Below are 14,552 nucleotides of genomic sequence, written 5' to 3' on the forward strand. Positions count from 1 at the left end.
ATCTTCCATCAGAATGTTGTACAAGGGGTCCTTTGTCCAGAACAATCGTTGTTTGGATTTAGAATGTCCTCTTCTCCAGTCAATTAGCACGGAAAGCTAGCAAAGTGGCGCGAAGCTCTCCTTCCTGAACATACGCAGACAAAGCAACACGCCTAACGTCCCGAAAAAATTGCAATAATCTAATAAAACTATATTGAAAAAACATACTTTACGATGATATTGTCACATGTATCAAATAAAATCAAAGCCGGAGATATTAGTCGTCTATAACGACAGCTTTACAGAAGGCAATACCAGGTCACTTCTCGCGCGTTCCAGAAAACAGGAAATTGGGGTCACGTCATGCCAAGAGCTTTTATTCGACCTCAGATGATGTTATACACTCCATTTCTTCTCTCACTGCCTGTTGACATCTAGTGGAAGGCGTATGAAGTGCATGTATACTAATAAATATCAAGCACATTTATAGGCAGGCCCTAGAACAGAGCATCAATTTCAGATTTTCCACTTCCTGTCAGGAAGTTTGCTGCAAAATGAGTTCTGTTTTACTCACAGATATAATTCAAACGGTTTTAGAAACTAGAGAGTGTTTTCTATCCAATAGTAATAATAATATGCATATTGTACGAGCAAGAATAGAGTACGAGGCCGTTTAAATTGGGCACGATTTTCCCCCAAAGTGTAAATAGCGCCCTCTATCCTCAACAGGTTAATCTACATCTGTTGTTTACAAAGCATGCAACAAATACAATTTGATTTGATTTCATACACTGTAAAAAGTGGGATGAAGCTATTGTTCATCTGAAGAGGTTTTACTGATTGGAATGATTGAAAACACTTTGGTTCGTTCAACCTATTCTATTCAATTTGTCTGAAATCAAATAATTATTGGTCTATAGGTTAATAATTTTGTGCTATTAAATTGGCCTGTGTATATTTCGTCAGTCATCATGTACCAACTATCACACGCGCACAGCATACAGAACCTATTTTGAGCAGGATTTCTTCTGCAGCTCCTCAGCTCGTTGCTGCTGGAGTAAAAACATGTGCTTTTATAAGTCCATTCATCCTAAATGCAATCACGTGTTAAAAACAGCTACTATTTTTATTTCTCAAATGGTATTTGCAGTGCACCTGCTGAAGGCAGTATGCATTTTGAAAGCATACTTAATCGTTTAAAACCTGAATACTTACTTTCATATTATTAGGGATGTCTTACCTTGCTCCAAAGTAGCCTATAGGCAAAATCCGACCAATATGGAGGCAATTCTTTTATAAAGACTTTATATGCAGCTCATGAGTTTCAAGTTTGGGGAAGCTTACAATTTATCCTACCATTTCTACCATTCTGCGTGTCAGTAATTATAAAAATCGGAATTAAAATGATACAGATTGAAAAGTCAACTAATGCCAGATCACCAGCATCTGCCATATGGACACATTGATACACTGTGATCCATTGGCAGCTAAAGAAATGATCGCATGGAACTCATTGCCTATAGGCCAATGCAGCAGTAGGCCTATAACTTCCATTGATTTTTCACATCAAGGATTGGTGATTATTTGAGGGGAGGATTGTTGTAAAGATTTTTCAAATAGCTTACTATGAGGAACTATAGTTTAAATATATTATAATTCGCAATGGATGTTAAAAAACACTTTCCTAAATGTCCACGCTGTAGGCCAGGTACTCTTATGCATGCTCAGTTGCACGTGTAACCGATGTAAAATGGTTAGCGGGGTGCGCGCTAATAGCGTTTCAAACGGTGACGTCACTCGCTCTGAGACCTTGAAGTAGTTGTTCCCCTTGCTCTACAAGGGCCGCGGCTTTTGTGGAGCAATGGGTAACGATGCTTCGAGGGTGGCTGTTGTCTATGTGTGCAGAGGGTCCCTGGTTCGGGGCGAGGAGAGGGACTAAACTGTTACACACGCGCTCCCTCAACGTTATCAGGCCAGAGAAACCAGACACATGTTCATTGCTCACATTGAGCACTCCAAACAAAGGACAATGAAAACATTTAAAAATCTCATAAATGATGGATATGAAATAAACCAAACACTTTCCCCAAGTGTAGCAGGTTTAGAACTATGCAAACAATGTTTCCATTCCCAGAATGAGAACGGTAAATGACTGTAATTAATACATGCATTAACTGAAATGTATGTAACCAAATGACAGGGATTAATGGTACATTTACTAATGGTGATATGTATGGGGAATTGATTAAAAAAATATATAAAAAGGGCAAACAATTCACACAATGAAGCCAAAAGCACAGAAACCAAAGGCACAATCCTAGTCATATTAGCAACCCATCCTAGTTGTTGCATTTTTAGATTCCCCCTCTTTCTAAGTTTCTAACATAGATTTTCATCTCTGTTACATATGGAACCGCTATCAGGTGCGCTGTTAAGAATGGACTTTTCCCAGCTGCACTGTTTAAAATTGTGTTTTCCAGCAAATGTTTGAAAATGATATTTGATTGGCTGCTTCATTACACAAGTTGCATGTTTGGTTAAAATGCAATACCATAATCCAGTGGCGACCATTCAATGTATTTATATATTTGGGGGTTTTCCCGTTTTGCATGTTATTTTGGTATTAATACGTGCCACATATCAGTTTGCAAACAATGTAAAAAAAAATGATATATCATTGAGTTAATGAAGCCGCATACAAACATGGTCTCTTTTTGTTTTTGTTTTTTTGAGTAAGGCAGCTCCAAAATGCTGGTGTTTCAGCCTAGCTCAGTGCTTTCTTTGGTGGTGGGGCAAGCCAGCAGAAAATATATGTCACGATCGTCATAACGTTGAAGAGAGGATGACCAAGGCGCAGCGTGAAGTGAATGCATTCTTCTCTATTTATTTAACGAAAACGAAGAACACTACAAAACGCTATAATCAAAAGTGCAGACACAGGCAACTAACATATAGACAATAACCCACAAACTACCCAATGAATATGGCTGCCTAAATATGGTTCCCAATCAGAGACAACGATAGACAGCTGCATCTAATTGAGAACCAATCTAGGCAACCATAGACATACATCACACCTAGAATAGCAAACACCCATAGACATACAAAAAACCCTAGATAATAACAAAAACACCTGCATGCCACATGTCACACTAACTAAGGCCAGGGCGTGACAATATGGAGCGTTGCGCCGTGATTGGCTCAGTGTCTGTCACTCATGGGGACACTACGTCACCGCCAAGTCTAAGGGTAGAGCTAGAAAATTCTAGCCCCTTGGGTGCTGCCATAGAGTTACATTAGAAGTGCCCATCCAAGAAGGCTCAAGGTCATTGGCCACCAAATGACGTCAAATCACGTTATATGTACAGTAGCTTTGATTAGACTGATCATGTCAACATCATACTTTCAAAATCTTAGCTAGAAGTCATCATCATGAATCAAATCGACAATCTACTGGCAAATCCTTTTTAATCCTTGTCATATGAAGATAAATAATTATGAGAAATTATAGATAAAACATATCGGTGCTCATCAGCCATTGGACATAAACATTAAACAACACGTTGGAAATCGCAAATTCAACAATGAGTGGTTTGGAAGGAATCAGTGACAGTGGCTAACTGCAAGCATTGCAAAGCAATCACTAGCCTGCTATTCAGTGGAGTGGCTGTGTGGTCCCAAATCTGGTATTAAGGGGATATTTTCCATGTTTAAAATTATAAACATTCAACATTGGCCATGCTGTCAATGAAGCATGGTTTGTGACGCGCTCAAAACAACTATTAAATCGGAACTGCGAAAACTTGACTTCAAGATAACTGGGAAGTCGGGAATAAATGAGCTCCGACTAGGAAAATACGGTTTGAACTGTCATCCAACTCGGAATTGTAAATTCGGCCTCTTTCTAGAGCTACGACCTGAAGATCAATGACATCATCATGATTCAACCGCTTTTATGAATCCAGAGAATGCCAGACTTTGATGACAGAATTTGCCCACGAAGGACCACCGCTCCACCTTCCTGTTCAATTGAGCACAGCACAACAAGGTGAGTCCAAAAATGTATTGTATGTTGCCGCATAAATTATGTAATATGCCAGGGAGATATGTATACTGTAGCTAAGAAAGTAATACTAAGTGTATGCTGTGTAGTAAGATGTTAGTAGTCCATGTACCTCACCCTAATAATTTAGTTCATTTACCCCTCTTAATTTTGCCTACTGTTCTGACTTGGTGCACATGTAGCCTATAACCTGTTTTAGAGAAATGTAATAAACAAATATTGTAAGAGCTTTCATTGTCTGCTTATATGTCCCCTTTATTTATCCTACGGTTCTGACTTGGGTGTACAGGGAGAACACTGTAAGAACGGCCCATGTTCTGAATTCTGTCACTGTACATTTCAAAGTGTTAAACAAATAGTTAAATTGACTACGTCTGTCCTAGCTCGCTCATTAATGTCTTAATCAAAATTACGGATTGTCTCTTATCCGCTTGTCGTAGTTTATACATCTCAATTGTCAGTAGAAACCACATTTGTTTAAGTAAATCAGCTATATCAGCTATGTTTTTTTAAAACAGTAAATGAGGCTGAATGAACTGTTTCGCTGCCAGACAAGGCTCCGCTGATAGTCAGGTGTAGCAGTGGTAAGATGTTGGGACTGCTGTTGGGTCAGCGTTATGAAGGCCCTAACAGTTTGTGGGCACCGTTTGTTACTGTTATAGTGAAATTCATGTATTGTTTAGTGTTGTGTTGTGGCTTTGCTGGCATGCATCCCACTTTTTAAAATATTTGCCCCACCAAGATTTACATGATAAAATCGCTACTTCCATAATCTAAATGTGATTTCTGTCATTCTGAGCACCATGGGCGGACGCCCTAATGAGTTATGCACTCACTGCATATGGGTCCGGTCATGTTGTCGAGCTCCACATTTTCGGGAAACCCTCTAATAACGAGCCTGATATATTAAGGTAGCCAATGCTTGGTTATGATATTGTGGCTACTAAATCTGAAAGTCTTGTGTAAAGAATATGTTTGGACATTATTTCAAGTTATTGAACCGACTTCCTTTCTTGATTTACAGGGTATTTGTTTAATTGCTTGTAAGAAATTTGAAAAGGTAATTTCAAATACAAGTAAATTTGGAACAAGATGAAATTTGTTCCATTTGTTATTTATTACATTTAACCAAAGAGGAAAAGTAAGTTGAGTGTTTAAAGAAATAGGTTGCAACTTGAAATATAGGTTTGGTTATAATCAAATAAAACAGTTGGCATTGAATCATATATTTGGTTTCAACAAATTAGTAGTTTTCAAATGAGAAAACGAATTTACTTGTAACCAGTTGAAGTAATTTTTTTAGGTTGATCCAAAGAGGATTTTTTTTACAGTGTAGTGTACACTGTCGTGGCAGAATCAGATTTAGCAAGGTAACATAGATAGATAAGATGCTATTTTCATCATATGCTTGTGAGATACTTGTCATTAGAATCTTCTGAGCTAGGGATTAGTAACTTGGGGCCAGAGAGGGGAGAGGTCAGGCTTGTCTTCATAAGTCAATGTATATGTTAAACCATGTGGTGCTAAGTAGAATATCAGAAGGGGAGGAGGACAGAGTGGAACGTTGTTTTCTTATGGGAACGTTGTTTGTAACTATTCCTAAACCATGTGACGGGATGGAGTTATTAATTGGGGAACCAGTTAGTTATCTCATACAATGTCTGTACGCCAGTCACTCCCTACTTTTCTCATAGGGGGAAGGAGTTTGGCAGTGTTTGGAACCATTGTATTTCCCCTCTGAGGTTGCCCTTATCTTGACCTAGTATTTCACCTAAGAGGCTCACTGTCTGATTTTGAGCTTGTCCAGGTTTGGGAATATCTAGAAATGACAATTGATATATGCCATTGGATGAGGTAATGGTTGGTAGACAGTGAAGTACCAAGCATGAGATTTAAACCTTGTCTTGGGAGATCAAACTGAACGATGATTTATAGCTGATGCTGTCTAGCGATAGGATACTCCTCTTTCGGGTAAAGGATTCTTTGTAAGTTGAGAGGGGTGTATCTTGGCTATAAATGAAACTAAGAATTGTTTTGTAAGCACTCTCAGAGAATTCATTTATAGACACTGAATTGATCTGAGAGTCAAAAAGGGTGAAGCTTGTATATATATTAAAGATGGAATATATAATTTAACTCTGACTTGTGAGTGGTTGGCTCTCTCTCTCTCTTTATTGAGTAATACAGGAAATTACCACGACAACACTGAGGAAAAATAGGGCTATCTAGAACTAAAAAGGGTTCTCCTATGGGGACAGCTGCAGAAACCTTTTGGAACCCTTTTTTTCTAAGAGTGTAGTCATCCACCGATGTCCTATATGTCTTATCTGCTTTTCAAAAGGCCTGCGGTGGTCCTGATGACTATCTCAACAGATAAAAGTAATATTCCAAAAGGGCACAAACTGCTAAGAGCCATACATAATCTGAATTCTCCACCACAGGAATAAAATATATTTTCTTGAGTTCAAGGACAATCCCTCCCTTGGTAAAGGGATTTACAGAGTCTTTGTTGTGCTGACAAGTTGAGAAGCATTGGTTTGTCAGAGCAAAGCGAGGGAAGCTAGGGAAGAGAGAAGAGAGGGGGAAGAGAAAGTCATGCATATTAAAAGGTGTGTCAGGGGAACGCTACGCAGGCAAAACCCGTGTGTGTGTGTGCTACGCAGGCAAAACCCGTGTGTGTGTGTGTGCTACGCAGGCAAAACTGCTGTTTTCAAAACACTACCAGGTAGGGAGTGCACTACTACTATTACTACTACAGTGCCAGAGAGAACACAATGTGCCCGTGGCAATGAGCTGACAGTGCAATTAGGCTTGATTACAAGTGCATGATACAAATGCATGAAGAGATCGCAAAATGCTTCTTCAATCACACATATTTAAATAACTCTGACAGAAAATACCATCTCACTGATCTACTACTACAGTAGGGTTTCCAGAACTGCTCTTCTTCAGTTGAATGCACTGTTTATCACTCTGGATAAGAGTGTTAACTTGCTAAATAACTTCATTTACATTTTAAAGTAACTGTCCGGTGAGAATCTCACTTTAAAAGTGTATATTCTGTTAACTCATACCCAAATAATGTTGTTGACTAGTCCTATGGCAATTATTTGTTGCCAAAGCATAAATTAAAGAAAAAACGATTTAAAAAAAACACACCTCAAACTTGTATGTCAAACAGACTGTTTAAAAATGCTTGCTATTTCCTCATATAATGTGATGTTTAATTGTCATGAATATAGTTCATGACCACTATACACCCCCACCATTCTGTTGTTGGGATACTCCCACACTATTTAAACACAGAAAAGCAGCTTTTTAACATACTTAATAAAAACATTTTGGAAGGAAAACAATTTCACTCATATTGTAATAATATATTTGTTTAAATTATATTATTATACTTCATATTCGTCATCTCCAGGACCACCCTAACATCAACATATGTGAAAATGTTACGGTTCTTGGTGTTGTAGTAAAAATTGGAGGAAGATAAGTGTTTCCAAGGTGTGCATCATGTGATTTTAATCAATTATGAGTAGGCGTTGCCTACTAATTGCCAACTAGTTGTCTACTAATTGGTTGATGTCATTGGAAACACTTCTCTTCCTTTATCTTTTATACTACAAAACATAGAAACACGCAATCTTCACATATGTTGATGTTAGGGTGGTGCTGCAGATGATGAATATGAAGTTAAAAACATTTGAAATGTTCCTTTAATTATAGGCAATGAAAACACTGGACAGTGACTTTAAATGATCAAATGTAACAACCTCCTTGTTTACAGTGGTGTACTGTACAGCTGACACCATGCAGGTCCCTCCTGGTGATCCCTTCCTGTTGCATCCTCATATCCTTATTTATGTCGCTTTTATCCTCCATCCATGACTTGTAAAAGGACAACAGGAGATTTTATTCGCCCCCTGCCTGCTGCCTCCAGCAGATACGTTGAGGACAGACAGTGACAACCACAACCACTGCTGTAGTACACCATTTCCATAGCAGTAGAGGCTGGACCGGTTGTTAGTCATTAGACATTCTTTACAGTGTGTTACAGTGTGTATCGTATCCACTAGGGTTGCACATTTTGGGGAATATTCAGAGGTGTAAAATTTTCGTGCGAATGAACAGGAATATATGGGAAATAACGGGAATATAGGGGAATTAACAGGACTATATGGGAATTAGTGGAATTATATGCAAATTAATATTAATACCATTTAAATGTAGATTTTTTTTGCATTGGATATATTTACCATATCATATGGAGACAGAAACATAAACCTTTTACCTTATCATAAGTAGACATAATTGCAAATGATGAAATCCTTCCAATAGAAATAAAAAAAAAACAATTTAGTTACGAATTAAACTTTAATTAAATGAGTTGACTCTTCACATGGGATGATTACACTGAACCAGAAAATAATGGGAATATTGAATGATCCCCAATGATCCATCACATCTCCCAAAAACGTTTTCAACATACATCTGTAAAATGATAGTCTAGAAACTAAAGCTTTAGTTGTCTTCCTGTCAGGCTTCCATGTCTTCTCCCTGGACCTCCTCAATGTCCACCTCTTGAACATCAGACTCTGAGGCCTCATCTTCACTGTCACTTTCCAACCTTGTTGAGGATGGCTCGTTGTCAGGCTAAAAAAGACTCAAATTTTGCCAGATGGCCACCAATTTTTCAACCCTTGTATTGGGCAGCCTGTTGCATGCTTTGGTGTGTGTGTTCCCAAACAAGGACCAGTTGCGCTCTGAGGCGGCTGATGTTGGTGGGATTTGGAGGATGATGGAGGCAACAGGGGAAAGAGCCTCAGATCCACAAAGTCCCTTCCACCAGGTGGCTGATGAGATATGTTGGCACGACTGCCATATTGCATCTCCATCCCAAAGCCCTTGCTTGGAAGTGTACTTCGCCAGACTGCCAAGAACCTTGCCTCCATCCAGGCCAAGGTGGCGAGACACGGTAGTGATGACACCATAGGCCTTGTTGATCTCTGCACCAGACAGGATGCTCTTGCCAGCATACTTGGGGTCCAACATGTATGCTGTACTTCGCCAGACTATGGGCTTCAGGCAGAAGTCTTCACGCTTTTTGTTGTATTTCAGAACTGCAGTTTCCTCTGCTTGGAGCAACAGTGAAGTGGGCAGGGCAGTACGGATTTCTTCTCTTACAAGCAGAGTCTGAACATCAGACAGGATGGCATTGTCTCCCTCAATCCATGCAGTGGCTACTGCTATTGTCACGCCCTGATCTGTTTCACCTGTCCTTGTGATTGTCTGCTTTTCTGGACTCCATTCCTGCCTGCCTGACCATTCTGCCTGCCCTGACCTCGAGCCTGCCTGTCATTCTGTACCTCTGGAACTCTGAACTGGTTTTGACCTTTTGCCTGTCCACAACCATTTTCTTGCCTACCCCTTTTGGATTGTTAATAAACATCTTGGACTCTTACCATCTGCCTCCTGTGTCTGCATCTTGGTCTTGCCTTGTGCCCTTATAGCTATAGGTTTCAGGAGTTTCAGGCTGCTTACCACTCTCTCCCAAAATACACAATCCAGGAGGATCCTCTTGATGGGGCTGTCCATACCGGCAGACTGTGATATGGCCATTTCTTGGAGAGACTCCTTCTCCTCCAAGAGACTGTCAAACATGATGACAACACCACCCGAATGTGTGTTGCTGGGCAGCTTCAATGTGGTGCTCTTATTCTTCTCACTTTACTTGGTGAGGTAGATTGCTGCTATAACTTCATGACCCTTCACATACCTAACCATTTCCTTGGCTCTCTTGTAGAGTGTGTCCATTGTTTTCAGTGCCATAATGTCCTTGAGGAGCAGATTCAATGCATGAGCAGCACAGTCAATGGGTGTGATGTGAGGGTAGAACTCCACTTTAGACCAAGCAGCCTTCATGTTCGCAGCATTGTCTGTCACCATTGCAAATACCTTCCGTGGTCCAAGGTCATTGATGACTTCAGCTCATCTGCAATGTAGACACCGGTGTGTCTGTTGTCCCTTGTGTCTGTGCTCTTGTAGAATACTAGTTGAGTGTTGGAGATGTAGTTAATTATTCCCTGCCCACAAACATTCAACCACCCATCAGAGATGATTGCATTACAGTCTGCTTTCTCTATGATTTGCCTGACCTTCACTTAAACTCTGCATCCAGCAAATTAGTTGGAGTGGAGTGTTGGAGTGGTATATGCTGGGCAAAGAACTTTCAGAAATCTCTTCCAATACACATTGCCTGTGAGCATCAGAGGTGAACCAGTTGCCTACACAGCTCGAGCAAGACATTCATCAGCATTTCTCTGACTACATTCCTTCATTGAGTCAAAATTTCTGATTCCAGGAGGACCATGAGCTGTTGCTATCGATAAGGTGTCTGATTCATCATTTTCACCTCAAATAGAAGTAGAGAGACTTTTGTCAGAGGTTGCTTGTTGTGAGCGCTGAGGGAACTTTCTGCACTTGGCCAGATGATTCTGCATCTTTGTTGCATTCTTCACATATGATTTGGCACAGTATTTGCAAATGTACACAGCTTTTCCTTCTACATTAGCTGCAGTGAAAAGTCTCCACACATCAGATAGTGCCCGTGGCATTTAAAAAAAATCTCAAATACATTAAGCAGTTAGATTAAACAACTCCTTTGTAAGATACATCTTTTAAAATGAAACATGTATGGAAACAGGTGAATTAACATTCATCAGTTAGCAGGCTCAAGCAAACTAAAACCCACATGGTAGCAAAAACTATGATTTAAACACACTTTTATTTATAAAAAAAAATGTTTACCCCTTTTTCTCCCCAATTTCGTGGTATCCAATTGATAGCTACAGTCTTGTCTAATCGCTGCAACTCCCGTAAGGACTCGGGAGAGGTGAAGGTCGAGAGCCGTGCGTCCTCCGAAACACAACCCAACCAAGCCGCACTGTTTCTTGACACAATGCCCACATAACCCGGAAGCCAGCCGCACCAATGTGTCGGAGAAAACACCGTACACCTGGCGACCATGACAGCGTGCACTGCTCCTGGCCCACCATAGGCGTTGCTAGTGTGTGATGGGACAAGGACATCCCTGCCGGCCAAACCCTCCCCTAACCCGGACGATGCTGGGCCAATTGTACGCCACCCCATGGGTCTACCAGTCGCGGCCAGCTGCGACAGAGCCTGGACTCAAACCCAGCATCTCTAGTGTCACGGCTAGCACTGCGATGCAGTGCCTTAGAACACCGCGCCACACGCGAGGCCCAATTTTAACACACTCTGCTGTAGGCTACTATTTAACTAGTTAACAAAAAATCATGCATGTCAAATAAAATATATTCACCCCACCCAGTATTGTAATCAAAACTTACCAGAAAGCATGTAGTCCTTGGCTCAGACAGTGTAGTAGTGTGGGCTCAATAGCATCTTATTAGTGTGCAAGATCGTGAGAATCAGCTGTACATGTGATGGAAGAATGCACTGTGCGTGCAGAGGGTTGCAATTCCATTGAATTGGGGATAGTTTAACCAAAATATGCCACAAGACCTTGAATTGCCTTATGTGTATCCCACAAAAAAGGTTCACTGTTATAAGCTAACTTTTTTGATGAATTTAAGAAAAATTCACCAAATTCCCGGGCTTAACTTCCCATGGAAAATGTTCGGAAATTTACCGGAAAGTTTCCGACCCTTTGCAACCCTAGTATCCACCACTAGGGAATAACACATGCATGCGTCCTCCCGAACAACAGACTGGAGCGTCTGCTAAATGACTTAAATGTAAATGTAAATGGAGCCCCAGAGACAAAACCAGGGACCAGGGATACTCCTAATTCACTGCTCTTTTTTAGCAGTATGCGAAACGAGCGAACGCTGCAGAGATTGGAGCCTGGTAGAGCTCGAGTCCCTCTAATACTGCCAGACCTCGATGGTACTGGACCTCTGCCAATCACGTTGGCTGAGACAAGGTAACAGCTTCGTCAGCATTGTAATTACAACACGGGCTGAGTGAAACACTCACACACACTCACACACAAACATACACAAACACAGACAGAGAGAGAGAACATCCGAGATGATCTTGTAATCTGGCTAGATTGTTTAAGCGATTATAGCATGCAAAACTTAACACCAAAATCCTAAAATACAAAATAATCTGTTGCAAAATCAAAATATGTACTTGGCATTTCTGTTGCATCGAAGCCTTCCCCTTTGCCGTGATAAGGTGACTGGTATTGTGCTCTGTGTGTGTGTGTGTGTGTGTGTGTGTGTGTGAAGATCACTGGTCTGTCTGTGTGTCTGTGTGTGTAGGGGCAAGGCTTTTAGCCCACAGCTCCCACTGTGGGCACAGATGCACAGATCCAATCAATACAGTGTGGAGCCAAGTTTGAATGCCAGGAAATAGAATTAAACCCTGGCAGGTGCCCATCTCCTTCTCCTCATCTCCATCTTTCTGTCAACAATCTCTCCTTCTCCGGCAGCCAGGGTGGAGCGGAGCAGAGAGGAGAGTGTGTGAAAGGTCTCCGATGCCAGGAGCAAGCCTCTATCTCCCTCTCTACTCCCTTTTCTCTCATCCCTCTGTATATCTCTCCCACACCTCTCTCTCTGTCCACCTCTATCTCCCCTTATCTCTTGTTCTCACACACCCCCTCTCTCTCTCTGTCCCCCCCTCTACCTCTCTCTCCCTTTCTCTCTCGCTCTCACCCCCCTCTATCTTTCTCTGCACCCCCTCTATCTCTCTCTCCCCTGCCTCCCTATCTCTCTCCAGATAAGACCAGCCTGTGTCTGTTGTGAACCATGCAGGGGAGAGGGGCTGACAAAGCTGTAATAACATGCAATTTGTCCATGCATTTACAGGCCATCTCCCTGCTAGTATGAGCACTAACATGGGGAACGGGGAACCAATTCCCTCTGACATAATTGCTTTGCATCGACACCACTGACGTGAGACGCAAACATGCGCATGCACGCACGACACACGCACACACACACACACACTGGGGGCAACAAAGACAGTGTGCAGGCAGATAAAAAGCCTTGAGTTGGGCCATTAACCTATCAAGCTAACAAAGCATTCCACTTTACAAAGAGCTGAAAATGGTTAATGGATCATAATTGTCTTCTTTTAGAAGGAGAAAGAGGGCTACACACATACACACACACACACACGTCACTTGCATAGTGTTTGTCGTCATCCTCATTGTAGGCCAGTTTGACCACCCCGTAGGAGCCCTGCAAAGTCACAGGAGAGGAAAAAGATAGATGTCAATAATAGAACATATTTAATCATTCAATGCAATAACATACAGTGCCAGAAAGTATTCACATCCCTTGACTTTGTTCACATTTTCTTGTGTTAAAGCCTGCATTTAAAATAGATTACATTGAGATTTTGTGTCACTGATCTACACACAATACTCCATCATTTCAAAGTGGAATTATGTTTTAAGAAATGTTTACAAATGAATTAAAAATTAAAAGCTAAAATGTCTTGAGTCAATAAGTATTCAACCCTTTTGTTATGGCAAACCTAAATAAATTCAGGAGTAAAACAAGTCACATAATAAATTGTGTGGACTCAATATGTGTCAAATAATAGTGTTTTAACATGATTTTTAAATGACTACACCATCTTCCTTACCCCACATATACAATTATCTGTAAGGTCTCGCATTCGAGCAGTGAATTTCAAGCACAGATTCAACCACAAAAACCAGGGAGGTTTTCCAATGGTTCCCAAACAAGTGCACCTATTGGTAGATGTGTAAAAAAAGCAGACATTGAATATCCCTTTGAGCATAGTGAAGTTATTAATTATGAATGTGTCAATACATCCAGTCACTGCAAAGATACAGGTGCCCTTCCTAACTCAGTTGCCAGAGAGGATGGAAACCGCTCAGGGATTTCACCATGAGGCCAATGGTGATTTTAAAACAGTTAGAGTTTAATAATGGCTGTGATAGGAGAAAACTGAGGGTGGATCAACAACATTGTAGTTACTCCACATAAATGACAGAGTGAAAAGACATAATACATGTACATAATAAAACTATTCCAAAACATGCATCCTGTTTGCAATAAGGCACTAAAGAAATACTGCAAAAAATGGGACAAAGAAATGTACTTTTTGTCCTGAATACAAAGCGCTATGTTTGGGGCAAATCTAACACCACACGTCACTGAGTACCACTCTTCATATTTTCAAGCAAGGTGGTGGCTGCATCATGTTATGGTTATGCTTGTCATCAGTAAGGACTACTGAGTTTTTTAGGATAAAAAGAAAGGAATAGAGTTAAGCACAGGCAAAATCCTAGAGGAAAACTTTGTTCAGTCTGCTTTCCAACAGGCACTGGGAGACAAATTCACCTTTCAGCAGGACAATAACCTAAAACACAATACCAAATATACACTGGAGTTGCTTACCAAGATGACATTGAATGTTCCTCTTACAGTTTTGACTTAAATAGGCTTGAAAATCCATAGCAAGACTTGAAAATGGCTGACTAGCA

At 40.7% G+C, this 14,552-nt stretch overlaps 1 protein-coding gene across 4 annotated transcripts in view; it reads right to left on the reverse strand.

Moving 5' to 3' along the window:
- camkk1a (calcium/calmodulin-dependent protein kinase kinase 1, alpha a) overlaps positions 1-14,552 on the reverse strand; it is a 151,021-nt gene that overhangs the window by 57,319 nt on the left and 79,150 nt on the right. For all 4 annotated transcript variants that reach the window (XM_071413467.1, XM_071413450.1, XM_071413458.1 and 1 more), the window contains one exon: positions 13,222-13,275. In XM_071413467.1, the coding sequence (XP_071269568.1) occupies positions 13,222-13,275 (54 nt within the window). The remainder of the gene's footprint in view (positions 1-13,221; positions 13,276-14,552) is intronic.

Source organism: Salvelinus alpinus, chromosome 1 (assembly GCF_045679555.1).
Source record: "Salvelinus alpinus chromosome 1, SLU_Salpinus.1, whole genome shotgun sequence".
Classification (NCBI taxonomy): Eukaryota; Metazoa; Chordata; class Actinopteri; order Salmoniformes; family Salmonidae; genus Salvelinus; species Salvelinus alpinus.